This window comes from Arachis stenosperma, chromosome 2 (assembly GCF_014773155.1).
Source record: "Arachis stenosperma cultivar V10309 chromosome 2, arast.V10309.gnm1.PFL2, whole genome shotgun sequence".
Classification (NCBI taxonomy): Eukaryota; Viridiplantae; Streptophyta; class Magnoliopsida; order Fabales; family Fabaceae; genus Arachis; species Arachis stenosperma.
The window spans coordinates 107,404,104-107,422,429 of NC_080378.1; the positions used below are offsets into that span (position 1 = coordinate 107,404,104).

The following is an 18,326-nucleotide window of genomic DNA, read 5'->3' on the forward strand; positions in this document are numbered from 1 at the left end:
GATGATGACCTTCTGCTCAGATGGACCCGATCCCAACTTCCTAGGGGAAGATCGGACATAAGATCCGACCCGATCTCTTTTTGCTATTGGAGATTCTTAACAATGACTGTCATCTTGGTATTTCGAAGAAATTTCATAGCAGATTTCAAAGCCATACTTTCTGCAAAATAAAACAAACATACTCAGAAACAACATTTACAAATAATAGAATTCAACAAGTAAAGGAAGAGAGAACTACCGAGATCGGACTTCAGAAGGTTGGGATCTCCCAAATATCTTTTTGTATTCAAATGGGGAGTTTGGCTTCATGTACCCAACAACAAATCTACATCACCCCTCTCTAGGTCGTCTGACTCGGCTAGATCACACCTAACGGTATTAAGAGTATCTTGCCAGTATAGGGGAATAAGAGGTTATTAGTTCTCGGGCAAAAAAAAAAGGTCAGACACCCACAATACCCCAGACCTTAAAAAATTGATTTTTGAAATCATGGAATGAATAATCGAAGATAGAAAAAAAGAAGGTTATCCACCCCGACTTCTTAGTGAAACTATAAGGTTTCGTGACAACAAAGAGGTAAAAAAAAGACGTTTAAAGTAGGTCAGACATCTAACTCCCGACATAGGAGATGGTACATTTTCATAAAAGCCCACGAGCTCGGGTGTGATTGAGAAGGGGTAAGGTTAGAAGACCGCAACACTTCCATTTCAAAATATGTAAAAGTAAGGTGGACACCTAGCCTAGTAAAGAAACAATCATAGGCATAAAAGAAAGGTTGTTCAGATTCCTCTAAAGGGGAAAAACACACTCTTTTATCTGGGTAGGGCGGTTCTAAAACATAGCTTCTCTCATCCGCCCTATTTTCGCATATACTATGGTGCTTACGTACGGAACTCATTATAGTACTCTTTATCTATCACCGAGACACAACTAAGAAAAGTACTATCTACCCAAACCCGAAGAGCAAGAGGGACCTTAGTCGACATATTCAAGATAATACGGCGAGACATAAATACTACACCTACAAATGCAAAAGTAAAGAAGGTCGTTACTAAAAGAAGTCGGAGCTTATCCAATGTAAGTCGGGTAAAACATAAAAACTAAAAAAAAAATGCTCTTTCCAAAACTTCTCCTACAGCATAACCAAATGGTGCCTCTCTTATACAATGATGTCATATCAAAGTGGCAGCATTAGGGACAACACAACACACAAACAGTAAAACATACCTATGGCAGCACACAAAGGCTCTTCCAGATAAAATAGAATCTTTCAGAATCTTTTTAGAAGTAAATGTTTTTCAAACAAAAAGCGCTAGAGAATCAAAAGCAAACCTTTTTTCAAACAGAAGGAAAAAAGACGATGACGGCAAAAATGGAAACAAAAAAATAATCTCAAATAAGAGTAAGAACACAAGAAAAGAAATAAGACAAGATACCAACCTCGAGGAAGACTGCGTAAAAGAGGAAAAGCACGTCTAAACAGTAGACACATGGATGATCCTCTTCACGATGGCAAAAGCAAAATTCTTTAAAGACTAAGATAAAAAAAAATCTTGGAAGAAACAGAAGCGACCGAAATGGCACAGAGAAGTTTTTTTCAGAAGAAAAAGCAAAGCACTTTTTTCAGAAACAAAGGAAAAAGGGGAAGTAGAGCTGAAATGTCTTTTATAAGAGACAGAAAGCAAATGAAACCTTTATTTCTCTGCAAACGTGCGTGGATTTCGAGAAAAAACTGCCGCGCAATGTTAGCCCATCGTTAAAGAATCAACGTTTAAAATTTTAAACACGTCGGGTAAACTGAAGTGCTAGCACCCGACATCCACAACAAAAGCCACGAAATGCTTGACCCCAACCGATAAAAAGATTTGGGCTCAAGCAGGGGCACTGTTCATACCTTTATCCAATAAATAAAAGTTAGGCCCAATAAGATTTAAAAAAACCCACTAATAAAGTGGCACTTTGCAATAAAGCCCGACCTCTTAAAGAGGTCGAACATCAACAAAGAGGACTAGCTAGCTCTACTTGATCTAATGAGTAACTGGCTCCAGATATTTCTTCGCTACATCTAGAAGGGAGATCTTAACAGACTCTCAAGATAAAAGGAATAGTTATCTATCAGAAAAAATAGACCTACTCCAAAAAAGTGATTAGCAGCTCTACTATAAATACACTAGAACCTTTAAGTATAATTCACGTTCTAATCTACTAAAAATCTGCTTAAATCCCTTACTAAGTTAAGTATTGGAGTCTCTTGCAAGTACCATCCATAACCTTCTCACGAGAAACTCAGACAAACGATACCTCAAAACTAAAGAGATCGGACGCTACCACATTGAGAGATCTAAACCTCACGTCTAGATCCAAATCAACATTTCAAATGAACCTCGAAATAATATTTTTAGTAATGAAAATTAATTCTTGAACCATGCACACTCTAAAGAATACAATTCTATCTGTAGCATCTTTTCTCACAGTTGGTAGAATTGCCGATGTACAACTCCTGGTTGGAATGAAACTAAATTCTTATGGTATAGGTTATCGAAATGGAAGGAAGTTTGGCGGTCGAAAGGTTCAAGCAATCTGTCGTTTTCAGTTCTGGGACACTTGATCTGCAAGAATTTGGCATAGGAAGCATCAATGTTGGTGTCATTGTAGATATATGATTATGTGATTGAAAAGTCTGCATTGAGCTAGGCCAACGGTATGTGCCCCTGTTATGAAAATCTACCTTTATTAATTGAAATTTTATTATATATAATTAGTAGAATTAAGATAAATTTATCTTCATGCGAAGATAAATTTATAAATTATTAAATAATTTAATTATTTATAATATACCTCATATAATATTTTTCTTCCATAAGTAATTTTGTGATAGTTGGTTCATTATTATTATTATTAGTCATGGCAATGTCGCTGGTTCGTTTCTCATAGTAGTGATAAGCTGCAGCACCCGACAAGTCTATATATGTTGTTAAAATGCGCGAATGATATACGTTAGCGTGATAAAAGTGATTTTTATTAAGTTTGGATTAAATGAATTGGATTTAATTGTCAAAAATATTTAAATATGTTAACGTGATAAAAGTAATTTTTATTAAATTTAGATTAATTTAACTGGATTTAGTTGTCAAAAACACTTAAATACAGAATTGGATTGTATTTTTTAATTCATATATAATCTCTCATGCTTATTTAAAAAAATAAAGAAAACGAAAATGGCGTCGTATCCAACTCCAGCGCCTCGTCTCTTCTCTCACTTCTCGTCACTCTCGTCGCTCTCACTTCTCGTCACTCTCACTTCTCGTCACTCTCGCACTCACTTCTCACCTCTCGTCGCACTCACTCATCGTTGCGGTCGCTCTCACCTCTCGTCACTCTCGCACTCACTGTTCTCTCGTCACTCTCGCACTCACTGTTCTGTCGTTACTCTCTCACCTCTCGACACCTTCCCTGCGCTCGCTTCCCCGGCGGCAGAAGCAGACGAAACCAGCATCTGGTCCCTCGGGTGGTGGTAGTCTTCGTCTTCTTGTTTCGACCGTTGGTTCAGTTGGTCAGCTTCCTTCACTGTCGATCCGAGGTGAGCTTCCTTCGGCCCTGCTCTTTCAATGTCAATTTTGGTGTATCTTAGGGTTTCATAGTGAAATTAGAATTTTATGGTGGTGGTGGTTGTTGTTGTATGTGTGTGTGTGTTTTTTTTTTAATTGTCGAAGCTGAATACTAAGGATATACTAGGATTTCAGCTACTGGATATGCTACTGAGAGGTTTGTGGATTTTTAGGGTTTTTTTATTTCTAATTTTGTTGTTTGTAGGTTTTCTAATTTGGGGTTTTGTTTGTTTTTGGATTCAGCATTCATGTGATAAAAATAATGTGGTCGTATACTATTTTCTGATTTCTGAAAAGTGTACGAGTGTATCATTTGAGAGCATAAATATATACTACATATATATTTTTTCTGATTTCTAATTTCCACTACAAAAATACTATTTGTACACCAAAATTATCCGCTAAAATCAGCCACCAATGTATTTGTATATAAATACATGTGTGGTTTAATTTATTTTCAATGTATATTTGTATTTTACCTGGTGGCTAATTTTAGTGTACACGTAGCATAACTCTTTTCACTATATATATTTGGTCGATGATAATGGTGTATTTAGCTTAATTAGTTCTCGATCTAAAGTTTGGAATGAATGGACCTATAATACTTGGTTGATGATAATGGTGTATTTAGCTTAATTTTTCTTGTAATAAACTCCACTTTATTATGTTAAGCTCTTGTTTTTCGAAAAAATGAAACAGAATGTGGAACAGAACAGAATTAATATTTTTCGAAAAGATAAGTACCAAAATTTTGTTTATGCAACTTTGCTCCTCGCTCTTCTATTTCATTTTCTTCCTCTGTTTCTCATTCTGCCACTCTTTATTCAACTTTCAACTTGACAGACTTGAGAGTTTTTGTATATAGATCTGAGTTAATACATCAGTTATTACAGCAGTTAAATTAAGTTCATCCATTAATATAAAGGGATAGCTAGCTTTGTGTTACTCATAAGTTCAGTTTCATCTAATATATAATTCATACATAACACTTGATAAAATTAAATTGATTATTACTGCTGTTGTTGTTGTAGTTCAGGTTCAACTATGTGTGTTAGTTCAATTAAGGACTTCATATTTGAGTAACTAACTATATGTTTGAGTTGGCACAATAACTTATTATAGTTAGTATAGCCTTTTTTAGTCAGTAATAATGATGATAGTATTCTTATCCATGCAGAGTTTGTCATTGGCTGCCAGCTAGTTTTATGGAAAAATTTGAATTCTTATGAGTTGTGATGGTCATCATGCTTTGTGATAAACAGTTTTCTTGTCTTATAATCTTCTACTTATGACATTATTCTTGTCTCGTTTTGTATCAGTAGATTTCTTAGTACAAGATACCTGTAATATCAAGAAATTGTGTTTTCATCAATTTGTATCAGTAGATGTATATATCTGTGTTAAATATGAATATTGTATATATTAGAAAATAGTTCATGCCATGCTAATAAACGTATTAGTGAAATGCAATTAACCTGTTAGAAATAGCATCAAATTGAACTTTAGCATCCTTGAATTCAGGGATTTCTAACATATCATGTAGCTGTAGCTCTTCTTTTTTTTAATTTCTGAATTGAAACAGTACTTCAGAAAACAGAGAATCGCTCATGATCCTATATATTTTAGTGACTATATATTTTGTCGTATCTAAGATAATTATATACATACTTCTAGAGTTCATTATTACAGAAAAGAAGCTTCATTTTGTGTTTAATTTGTGTTTCTAAACATAATTGGTTTATTTTGAACAGATTGAAACTTTTGGTTGAAGCTTCTAAGCAGATTTTGTCAAAACAAAATTAATAGTGTCATGGCAAGGTACAGTACTCACTTTCCATTCTTTGCACTTTATGAACATGTGTAGCACTACCTTGATTGTTTTGTTATTTTTTGAAGTTGCTATTTAACTTTTTTTTTTTTATGTGCACTATAAATTCTTTGTTTGCCGTTATTTGTTTCACGTCAATGAGTTTCTAGTAAAATGTTTAGAGAAATATGGTTAAGTTACTACTTCAGCAATCTGAACCTGAATGAGGCCAGAAGAAATCGAAGCTTTGTTACAAGATGCCCAACACTCTCCAGTTGATGCGAATAGCGCTTATGGATCAACCCATGTTCCGAACCACTAAACGCAGAAACCCTCTCTCCGATCGCACCAACACTCTTAACTCTTCTTCAACACTTTCCATAAACCCTATCAAACCCAAACCCAAATCTAAACCTCCTTCTACTTCTTCCAAACCTCGCCTTAATAAACCTTCTTCATGCGCCTCTTCTACCAACGCTTCCACAAATCTCCAAAGCACTTCTTCGAACCCTGTCGTTGCTCCTCCTCCGCCTTCGTCGCCGAAAACCTCGTCTCCTCCCGGTACTTCAATTATTCAGCTCTCAATTTCTTGAATTTGTTTCCAATATTATTTCAGCTTTTATCTATAGTTTGCGTCTTTTAGGATTATTCGCTTGCAGTGCAATGCTTTTACAAATTAGGATGAGATTCTAGCTCAATTTGAGTTAAGCTCAAGTTGCTTGGGAGCAATGCTAGATTTACAATGATAAATAAACTGTGATTGTTAGTAATTGATTGTGGATTAGGGTTTAGGGTAATTTATTGAGTGTGCAATTTTATTTGCTTTGAATTCAGGGAATTTTGTTGATCTTGAGGATTTTGAGCCTATCTCAGTAACTTACGGCCGAAGAAGTGCTCCAAATAAAAGGAAGGATAAAGGGAAGGCTTTGGCATTTCCTGACATCAGCACACCCATTTTGAAGCTCTCTGATACAAGGTAATTCTTCCTCCTGTTTTACTAAGTCACTGTTAGTGTTGCTCTAGAACTTGGATGTAGTTGTAACCGTCTGAGTAACATTGTTTGAAGAAATTAGTACCTGGGCTGAGTAAGGTTCATGGAGTAGTAGAAATGGAAAAGAAATTATGCTGCAAACCTTTATAATTTGAGCACTTTGGTAAAGTATGAATGAAGTGCTTCAATAGGGAAATAGTTAACAAAGAGATAAGAAAATTTTTTAAACAAAAAAGATAAGAAATAGGGATATAGTTCCACACGAAGAATTTTTGTCCTGTTTTTCTCATGATAGTTTCACGTCCTGCAAGTTGGAAGAATTTTGCTTAAGATATTCTGATGAATGTTGTGTGCTACGTGGATTGGTCGAGTTAGGCGTGTAGCTCTTGATTGAAAACTTGGAAAGTCTATCATGGTTTGTTGTGGTGCATGTGATGCTATATTGAAATTATTAATGATTATGATTTCTCCTTTTTGTTTCATCTGTTTTAGCCTTCAAATAGAATCCGTCAAATTCTCTAAGTTCGTGTGTCCTTAATTCCTTATTGATATTGATATATGTTATAGTTGGACACATCCACAGTAACTATGGGCTTAATAGAGGCAGCCAAGTGTAACTTGTTACTTATATTGTCTCTTTCCTAGAACGCATACCATGTAATTATTTGTCACGTATGTTCTGTTGTCATGAAAAGCAGCCCGAAAACTGATGGTGGTAAAAGTGCAAATCTACCTAAAGCCAAGGCATTGACAGTTCCTTTGAGAAAGGTAAATAGATTGATTATTACTCTGTTTCAATGGATTTATTTGGACCGTCAAACTCCTATGTATATGTGTGTTGATGGATTATTATTGCTTGCAAGTTATTGTTGTTTCCTGAAATGGTCCATTCTGAAAATACTGCAATAAGAATTTCGCATACAGTGTGTGTATAATAGTTAAAGTTAGAGTACTCGTGCTTTTCTAGTTGTTTTTCAAATTTCTTAAGTATGTCGTGTTTAAGTTTCGAGTAAATTGCATAATTTGCGATTGACAAAAAGTCAAAACTCTTTTGGTCATTACTTATTCTTCTACAAAAGGTCTTAAATAGTTCAGTTTGAAGTAGAATGTGATTAAAATCTTTGAAGTACTTATCTACATATGCCATATATTTTTGTATGGTTATTATTTCGAAATTCCTGATTGAATCATGTCGTAATAGATACCGTGCTGAAGTTTTTGGGTTCATTTTTGCTTTTTGCAGAAGCAGCGCACCACATCATCCGGAGATACGCTCAAAGATTCCGAGCTGCAAGATTACATTGAAAAACAGAAAGCCTACTTCAAAATGATTGATGAATTTGAACTGATGGAAGAGGAAGTTGAAACAGATGATGAACCGGATGAAGTGGCAAAAACGCAATCCAAGTGAAACTAGCAGCTAGAACGTTGTTTTTTTGTTTAGTTAGTTGTATAGTAATGATATACTAGTTTTCTAAAACGATGTAGTTTCAACCCCTCTAACAAAATATAATATTCTTGTAAACCTTTTGGTCATGATGAATTCCTGATCTCACAGTGATGCAAATTGTATGGATAAGCTGAATAAATATTATGATTCTTTTCATTGCATCTTAGCATGATGACAAATTTATAGTTACAAGATCATTATAACCAAATAGATGTAATAAATAATTGAACTTACATTGATGTAAATATGTCTACAGGAAAACTGAAGAGCTTGAAAAAATCATGTGCACATTCATATAAACTCAAGAAAGTTTATTGATGAAATAAACCAGGTTCCTTGACACCAAGAACAAATTATCGAAATTCAGACATAGTTTTGGAAAGAAAAATAACTATTATTACAAAATTTTAAGTAGTTGATGTTTAGTTGACTTTAGCACAAATTGAGTCTGATCTCCCTTTTTTTTTCCCTCCTGTGAGAGGCTTGATTCTTCTCATTTTCACCATGTCCCCGGCAAAGTCATTAAAAAATTGCAACTCTATCCGTAGCATATTTCCCCACAAGATGGTCGGTGTACAGCTTCTGGTCAGAATAAAGAAGAACCTTCTTCTGAACTAAATTCTTGTAGTACAGGTTATCGAAATGGAAGGGGGTTTGAAGGTCGAGGAGTTCGAGCAATTTGTCGTTTCCAGTTCTGGGACACTTGCTCTGCAAGAATTTGGCATAAGAGGTAACAATGTTGGTGTCATTGTAGATATGTGGTCCGAAAAGTCTGCATTGAGCTAGGTCAATGGTATGTGCCCCTGTTATGGAAATCTACCCTTATTAATTGAAATTTCATTATATATAATTGGTGGCATTATTCAAGCAAGGTTACTACTTCCATGAGAAGATAAATTTGCAAACCATTAAATGATTTGACATGTTTGTATGAACCATCTAACGATTTACAATATAATCTATCTTCCATGAAGACGTCTTCATAGAAATAACCACCTTCAAATAATAGTTACCTGAAAGGGCCACCAAGTCTTTCTCTGAAAGGCCTTGGTTAGCGAAATTCTGTTTGAGAGTATTTATACTGAAGGAGGGTGCAGGAATGGAGTTATTAGCATCAAGTCTGCTTGCTGTAGTAGAATCTCTTCTTCGTAAGCCTACCTCCCAAGATGGTCCTCCCAACTGCAAAGTTATCAATGTTTTAAGCCCACAATTTCACTTATAACACTCATCACTAAAATTTGATTGGTGTACATTACATAAACTACAGAGTCTCTAGTAGCCAATGCAAGAATATCAGCACATGACACCACCGCAGGGCATTCTTTCTCCACCATGGCTTTGATGTCATCAATCACATTGAACCCTCTTGCTAAATTGTTGTAATTAGGTTATTTTTATGTTAAAAATATTAAAATTAATAGAATATTCCTCCCAATATAGATACAGTCAAAGATCTTATTAGGTTTTTAATTATGAATACCTTCAATTTGCGAAGAAATATTCAGTTAACTCTAATATTTTTTATACTAAAAAAGATTTAGTTATAAAATTAAAAGCAATATAAAAACCTAATTAAACATCTTTATCTTATAATAATCGAGCGGTGAAATTAAATATTATTACCCCATGCAATGATGGCTAATAATTTAGTCTACAGTGCGTTAGATTTGGCTACCTGCAGAGATAATGCCTTGAGATTTATAGAGTTTAACCTAAAAAAAAAGGTTTTAATTTTAATGTATTGATATATTTTTGTAATTAAAATTGATCATATATGAATTTTGAGTCACTAGTAATTAAATAACATTTTTGACATCGTATACAAAAGTTAATTCTTTTAATCATATATAATATCCATATTTCTCTAAAAAAATAAATTTTAACAATAATAGTTAATAATGGATCGAAAATCGATATATTAGATGTATAAAAGTTCATATATTTTATTTGCTAGTTTAAATCTTTGGTAGAGACAATTTTATAGCGTGTTATCAGAATTTTTATCACTAAAAAATTTAGAATTCAATTTTTGTATTTTAAAAAGGCAAACAATCTATTTAAGAAAAAAAAAAAGTCGATACAAAATTTGTTTTAAATTTACAAAAAGACTTTTGCGTAAAAGCATATGATAAGCATATATAATAACTGATATATCTCTATTTTTTAATTTTTTAATATTTTTAATTTTATAAATAATTTGGATTGATTCAAAACATAGGAGCATGCCAAAGAGGAGCAAGCAATATAGACAATAGAGCAGCATATGTGTCCCCTTATCACATCTACATATTGGGCACCTTCACAGTTTTACAAACCACACAAATTTGTTGTTTTTTATTTTGATTGCATGCAGCCATGCATCTTCCTTAATAATTAATTAATAATATAATATAATAACTCTACACTTTGATATATATGCTTTGACCGTTACAAATGTATGTATAGGAAACGGGTCATATTGTAAGTCATCAATTGATCTTAGCTTAGCTGTCTGAGGTGATAGTATTTGACTTGTTGGTCAACGATGACATTGATGATAGGCGTCACATATATTAAATATTAATTGTATGAATATATTTGAGTTTGACTTTTATATTCATTCTAACTTTTTGCAGCGAAAAATGATAAACAATCAGTAATTTTTATTTACCTTAAAAAAAATTTTTATTAATATTTTATTTTTATATTATTAAAATTTAAAATTTAAAATTTAAAATTTATTTAATACATATTAAAATATTATTTATATATAAATTAAATAATATATAATTTAATTTATTTTTAATATATATTTATATTTTAATATATATTTTTATACTAATAATTAATTTTAATAACCGATTTAAATGATTCAAATGTTGGTTTAAAATAATATTTTTTTGTCATGAAACAAATAAGGTAAGATCGATTTATTGGTGATAAGTTATATTAGTATGGAACATCGTTGACCTGCAAAATCCATGCATGCACGTAGAAATAAATAATTAAATATACAACAATGCTAGGGAACCAACTCTATATAAGCCAAGAATCAGCCAACTGGTAAACTAGAGGTACCGGTGACTTTAACTGGATGTTGTTACTGATAGGCACACGGATGTTTCTTTTTCTTGTAAATTGGATGGTTTTGGATATTATTTATATGTTTCATGTATTACGCATTAATAAAACATAATTAATTATATGGAACCAGCTAATTAATGATCAAAGGATCTGTTCCGTGATTCTCTTCTATCACTAGCGTATCTTCCCTCATATTTTGAATGTGGTCAACAATAATTTAAAAAACAAATTAAATTATAAATTAATAAAACTAATTAATAATTAATTATGTTGTTCCATTCTTGGCTGATTATTAGTTGGTTCCATATACTTTTCTTTAAATATATAGAAAGATCGATAATATTAATATCTGTTGGCCCAATCACTTTTTGAAATTGAGAAAGGCATGATTGACCGCTAGCTAGCCAGTGTTCGCGGTTTTGAGGCCAATGGATCAAAAATTCAAAATATTAAAATATAATAAAAAAATCATCCATGTAATTAACATAAGGTGAATACTATAGTGTTTAAATTATGGTGTCTAATTTATTAAAAAAGGTAAAAAATAATATTTAATAAATTTTAAAAATTTTACTTATTTTACACATTTTATTTTTTATTTATAAAAATAAATTATAAAAATAAATTTTACTTATTGTACAATAAAAGACACCATAAAATCTACTTTAACATAATTAATTATTGGTTTTGTCATTTGGCGGCTATGATTAAATGCTCAGCCGCAATTGACCATATGATGTAAGTAGAGATTAAATTACTTTGCAACTAACACAAGGTAATGAAAATAGGTAGCAATTCATAAAATCAAATTAAAGTACGTAGTTATCTAGAACATGTTTGTTGTTCAACAATTAAATAGTAGATAAGAATAAGGAATATTGATTTTTTTGGGTTAATTATTCTTGTACCAAATTAAGAGGTTTAGGACTTATATTTCGATCAAATTCGGTGTCTTAGAAAATTTGAGAAGCATATATATTAGAGGTATAAACAAGTGGCCTTCATTTCTAGTGACCAATAACTAACATACAACAAAGAAGCTAAGAACATATCATATATTCTCTCTAAGATGCAAATTGCAACTGGAAAGTGGAAAGGTACGAAGAAAATTCAGAGAACGAACCATGCATGCATATGTATTATAGCATTATAATTCTGACTATATGCAAATGGGAAATTAAAATTGAACAAATAAATATAAGTGTATAAAATAAAGTTTTTGGCACGTGGTCAAGCATCAACGTAACTATTGATGGTCTCACTACAACAAATAAGGCTTTTCGCAACAGTCAAAAACCGTTGCCATAGATTGAAAAACCGTTCCCAAAACTTTAGGCAACGCTTTGGCAACGGTTTTTGACCTGTGATATATGCGGCCGTTGCCAATGCTCAAAGGCAACGGTTTTTTACCTAAGGCAACGGTAACAGAAAAACCGTTGCCACAGTTAGTGGCATAGACAACGGTTTTGATGGAAAATTTTAAACAACGGTTTTCATCCGTTACTCAATAAGCAACGGTTTCAAACCGTTCCTATTAATATGACAACGGTTTAAAATCGTAACTGAATAGGCAACGGTTTTAAACTGTTGTAATTTTACTATTCACGAAGCCAACGGTTTTAAAGCGTTGCCATTGATGTCATTTTTTGGCAACGGTTTTAATACCGTTGCCATTTTATAGTTGTCTTTGACAACGGTTTTAACACCATTGCTTTTTGTGACTTTTGACAACGGTTTTTTGTAAGATATAATTCTTTATTTACAATAGTTTTCTCATTAATGAAATTAGTTCCAACTTATTTTTTTAATTTAGTGTCAATAAATAACCTAAACTATTTGAATCAAATTACTAAAGAAAACTTATTGAACATTTACCATCAAATTTGACTTATAAAAATTGTGGTAAGATCTACAATCGCATTATATCATCATTGTAAAATAATAGTAGTCTAGGTCATAACTGCTTTTACTTATATCATCATCATTTTTCAAACCACCATAATAGTATACCCTAAGGTTGACAATTTCTTCATTTTTTTTCAACAAAGTTGGTGTGGTAACTCTTCCATCACATCGCACTCCCCTGGCCTTCTCTTTCCCAAATATGGATTGGAAAGCTCTAATTGCTGATTCTTTAGACTTTTCATTCTCAGCTTGCAAATGTGCCTATATTAATTTGAAAAAAAATAAGAATAATTTAAAAAATAACTACACAATTGGACTAAAAACATATATCATTTGACAACATCAAAGTAAATAGTAGAAATTAAAAATAATACCAGGAGTCTTTAACTCAACTGTAAACGTAAAAGTAACAACAATCGATGGACATTTATAAACCACCAAGAAACCTCATCTTTGAATGATGTTGGATTTGTAATACTGGCAATGTTCATTACCTCACAAAAGTCACCAGAAATCTGCTTAGATTTTGCTTGTAAAGTCGTATGGTACTCATGCAACAAGCACTGGTCAAGAGTTTAAAATCTACCCTCTCGTATCTGCATCAGTTAGACGGTTTACATTATAGTAAGCTGCTTTTTGTATGGAAGGAAGAAAGCATAGTAATCAAGAACTCAAATGAGTTTTGACAAGAAAAAGTTAGACGGTTTACATTATAGTAAGTAGCTTCTCGTATGGAAGGAAGAAAGCATAGTAATCAAGAACTCAAATGAGTTTTGACAAGAAAAAGAAACTCACTGATCTCAGGGAAACCTTCAAGTTCAATGGCAAAGCTTCTTTAAGTCTATTTAGGGTAGAAATGCACCATGCATCATTTGTTTCACTTGCCACTCTTTCCTAATGGAAATTTAAGTAATTAGATGGAAAAAGAAACCGTAAACTGTTACCAGAAAGTTAAGCCACTCACAATAGATAGATGTTAATCAAGACTAGCTGGTACAAATAGAGTTAACGAGATAAGAGACTACAACTAAGAGCAACACTAAAGACATTTTAGCAGCAGAATAAATGAAATTCTAAGATAAAGTTGTGCTGGAGGTACTTAAATTTAATGGAAGATGTAAAGCTCACCAAAGAATCAACAATCCGTTCCATTGTGTCATGGCAAAAGCATTTATCTACAATTTCAATCTTGAAGAAAATGAAACGTAGAAAAAAGTGCTATCTTAAAATGTGAATCAGAATATAAGAAACAAAGTTAGTAAAGAGAGCATCTAAACAGCTATAGGAATTTTTCATTTTCAGAGAACTAGTTTCCAAATCAAAATCAGAACAACATTAGACATGTATCTTCTCAACACACTCTTGCAGACTACAGCATACACATATCAACATGTTCTACCTTCCTATCGTAAAATCAACAAGAGGCACAACCAGTCACACATTTAATCTACAACCAAAATCCATTACATATGAAGCATTCAACTATTCATAATAATCCAGTAAACTTTTCAGGCATTCAAAGTTTAAAATATTTAGTTTAATAAAATATTCCCTACCTCAGATGTCACAACTCGCGAAAATCACTAAACGCAGTAGCTCCATCAATGGTTCCAATACCAGCTCCCATGGCAGCAGCAGTAGTGATTCTGGGCAGCTCCAGTGCTGGTTCCCGGCGGCTGAGGACTCTGACAACTTGCAGAACTTAGAGGCGAGGCAGAACAGAGCCGTTTTCCTCAAATCCCAAGTAGCAGCTTCCCTGTTTCCTTTTCCATTCACGTTCCTCTCCATGGCCACGGTGAAACAACGGCGGCACCCAGTGGCTCTCCATCCTCCACGTGACCTTTTCTCCTTACAGAACATGAGCAAGAGTGTTACAGTTTCAAGAATGGAATTGGGAACACAGGGGAAGCTGCTGTCGGGCAATAGCAGTTTAGCTTCCCTTCAGGCTTGATGGTGATTGAACTGTGACGGCGAGGTTTCCTTCGACGGCAATAGTGACAATGGCGTGCGGCGTTGGCGTCGAAGACTCCAGTGCGGCGACGAGAACGAAGCTTCTTCTCGGTCAGTGGCTCACAGCTCGCGGTTCCCTCTCAACGTCTCTCTCTCATCTTTGTTCCACAGCAGCGGCCTCAACTGGCGCCAACGGCGGACTTCACCCACGGCGATGGGGACGGCTCGAACAACAGCGACGGCACACGACGGCGCGCAACGACAACAGCAAATCCCTCTCTGCGCGACGTTGACTCTATGCCTCCCTCTTTCTTCGACTCGGACCTGACGACGGACTCCAAGGCGGCGGCAAGAAGCTCGACGGCGTTTGGTCTCCATAGTGACAGCGGTGAGACACCGGTGATGGCGAGCCGGACAGCGACTGGACGGCGACGTGGCGCAACTCCCTCTCTTCCTCTCTGTGGCTGGTGTGGGTGTGTTGTGCGTTGAGTGGGTGAAGGAGAAAGGGGGTGAAGGCTGCGTGTTTCAGCCTCTAGGAAAAGGGGAAAATGAGGGTTAGGTTCCAATTTGGGAATTAGGGTTTCTGATTGAATTTGGGAATTTTGGGATTTAGGGTTAGAAATTAGGATTTTAGAAAAGAATATGGATAGATATGAATAGATATTTTGATAAAATTGGAGGGTAGAGTAATTTTAAAATCAAATATGTTCTATTAAAAATATTTAGGAACATTATGTATCAATATATTTCTAAGCTCAATCAATTATTTCTAATTTAAAATATAAAATGAATATATTAATCACATTTTTATAAAATATAATTAAAACTCAATATTAATTATTCAAATTTAATGATATAACTTTCCATTATTTTTCTATCACCGAAACTTTAATTTCAATTTATAAAATTACTAATTATAATAAAAATTATACATAAATATTAATTGACTTAAACTTAAAGTATTTATAAAAATTAATCTAATCATTTCTAGTAAATTAATTTCTAAGAGTTCAAATTAATAACATAATTCATTCAAAATAGAATTTATTTAAATTAAATTATACAATTCTTTCTTATTTTTTAATTACTAAAATTATAATTTTAATTATATCAAATATCTAATAAAATTTATATAAAAATTCTAATTAATTTAAACTTCAATTATTATGAAACTCTATTTAATTACCTTTAGCAAAATAATTTTCTTAAAATACATATTTTGATAAAAATAGGTGGATAGAATAATAATTTTAAAATCTAATATACTATATTAAAATTATTTAAAAATATTATTTATCAATAAATTCAGATAATTATTTCTAACAAAAAATATATATTTGTTATAACAAAATAATTATTTATAATAAAAATATATAATATTTATTATAAATTTATTTTAATTTTATTTTTCCAAAAATAATATTTGCTATATATTTTCTATATAATAATCAATAATAGATATATAATATTTATTTTAAATTTATTTTAATTTTATTTTTTAAAATAATATTTGTTATTTATTTATAACAATAGTTTTTGAGTATTTTATAAATTTAGTATTTATAGAAAAAATAGTTTCAATTTATATAATTATTTGAAATTATTTTTATTAGTATTGTTTAATTTGTATAATTATTTAAATAATATTAGAAAATGGTTGTTTCATAAATAATTGTTGTAATGGTTATAAAACCGTTCTTTAAAATAGTCAAAGAGAACGGTTTTATTTTGTTACTATAGCATAATGAAAAAATGAACTTTAACAACAACACTGTAAAAACCGTTGTCTAAGACCATCTAATGGAACGGTTTTAAAGTGTAGCATTTCGGCAACGGTTTTAGTACGTTTCTTTTGTACAATTCTTTAAACAACAATAAAAAACCGTTGCTTAAAGCCAAATCATGGTAACGGTTATAAAACCGTTCTTTAAAATAGTCAAAGAGAACGGTTTTAATTTGTTGCTAGAAATTGATGAAAAACTGAATTTAACAGTAACACTTTAAAAAACCGTTGTCTAAACCTATCTAAGAGAACAGTTTTAAGGCGTTGTAAAATTTGGCGTTGCTAAAGGCCATATTTGTTGTAGTGTCTTAATCCATGCATGGAGCGAGGTCATGTCTCTCTATTTGTCGTTATAAGCCCAATTTCAAGTTTCATATATGATTTTTATCATACTTTCCCTTAAATTAATTATATATAAAATATACATGATAATTTTCTATGATAGGTTTTCATTCGATTTTTTCTTCCTTCAAAATTTTCAAAAGTGATAGTTACATTTTTTATGTTACTGATCATACTATTATTACGCAATTCCTATTCCACCGCCGAAATATATATGACCAATGGAGTCCAACTTTTGGAATATGTGACATAAGTGTGATGACTAATTAAATAAAGTTTGATATTTGTTTGTACACAATTTATCAGTAATTAAAAGGATTATCCAAATATAAAGCATTTTATTAAATATTTTGAGTTTCATATTATTAAGTGCATATATAGCTAGTGTTTATATATATAATAACAGCAACTATAAACAACCAACTTGTAAGTAATAGTTAATATTAATTAATTTTTTATTATAAAATTATTTTTTTAAATTTCATAATTTAAAATAAAAATTTAGATTTAGAATTGCTTTGTTAGATAAAAAATTAATTTCTAATTAAACTCATAAAAAAATATTTTTAATAAGTTATTAACTTTACGGACGACTCTGTAACAAGAAATTATATATTTTGTAAAAGAGAGTATTTTACGTAAATTATTTTAAATGAATAAATCATTTTTTGATATTTTTAATTTTTTTTAGTAGTTCGATAGAGAATTTATTAAATTTAAGTTTATTTAGATCATTCAGAATAACGATAAAATAAATTTTTAGTTTTTACGATATTCTTTAATTTAACAAATCAAAAATTAATATATTATAATTTAAATTTTATTTAAAAATTTATTGTTAATTAATAAATTATTATATATATAATATAAAATATAAATTATTAATATTTATTTAAATAAACGAATAAACTGAACAATTAAATCAATTCAATGAGTACAATAGATAAACATATGTTTTACTGGTGAAATAAATAAAGCATGAGAATATATATTTCTCTATATTATTTGATATTCCATGGCCATAATAATGCCAAATCAGCACTAATAATATACCCTATACACAACGCATTCTTAGCCACTTGTACGTGCGTGGTGAAGCATCAAATCAATCTCCACAATATTGACAAGTTCTAATTGGCTGCTTATGGGACAGCCTTCAAAAATTAAAGTCAAACGACACCTCCCATATTTCCATGGTTTACCTCATCAAATCAAAAAAATAATACTTTATTATTATTATTATTATTATTATATGATATGATTCTAACTTGTGAACCAATTAGAAAAGTATTACAAATAGTGACTTTGAAATATCAACACGTAAACTGCATGCTTTACAGTTATAAGTTCCAACAACCAATATCTCCTTCTTCGCTCTATATAAAGAAGCTACGTTTAGGACATCAAACACAACATTTTCAAATCAA

General features: G+C 31.8%; 1 protein-coding gene and 1 pseudogene across 3 annotated transcripts; one reads left to right on the plus strand and one right to left on the minus strand.

Moving 5' to 3' along the window:
• The first annotated feature begins 3,224 nt into the window (after positions 1-3,224).
• On the plus strand, positions 3,225-8,003 carry LOC130961733 (pectinesterase inhibitor 10-like). Of its 3 annotated transcripts, none has more exons than XM_057887726.1 (6): positions 3,225-3,580; positions 5,360-5,426; positions 5,598-5,976; positions 6,250-6,391; positions 7,102-7,174; positions 7,650-8,003. In XM_057887726.1, exons 3-6 carry the CDS (start codon positions 5,673-5,675, stop codon positions 7,815-7,817), a joined length of 687 nt encoding a protein of 228 aa, XP_057743709.1. In that variant the 5' UTR covers positions 3,225-3,580; positions 5,360-5,426; positions 5,598-5,672; the 3' UTR covers positions 7,818-8,003. The 3 variants fall into 3 exon arrangements, with proteins under 3 accessions (XP_057743709.1, XP_057743711.1, XP_057743710.1); XM_057887728.1 differs by having other exon boundaries at positions 7,105-7,174; XM_057887727.1 differs by lacking the exons at positions 3,225-3,580; positions 5,360-5,426 and having other exon boundaries at positions 5,456-5,976.
• Positions 8,004-8,278: 275 nt separating this feature from the next.
• LOC130963423 (peroxidase P7-like) lies at positions 8,279-14,612 on the minus strand (annotated as a pseudogene).
• Positions 14,613-18,326: the final 3,714 nt, after the last annotated feature.

Coding starts and splice junctions, on each gene's coding strand:
- LOC130961733 (XM_057887726.1), top strand. CDS start 5,673: ATGCCCAACACTCTCCAGTTGATGCGAATAGCGCTTATGGATCAACCC. Junction 6,392..7,101: donor TTGAAGCTCTCTGATACAAG/GTAATTCTTCCT, acceptor TGTCATGAAAAG/CAGCCCGAAAACTGATGGTG. Junction 7,175..7,649: donor TGACAGTTCCTTTGAGAAAG/GTAAATAGATTG, acceptor TGCTTTTTGCAG/AAGCAGCGCACCACATCATC.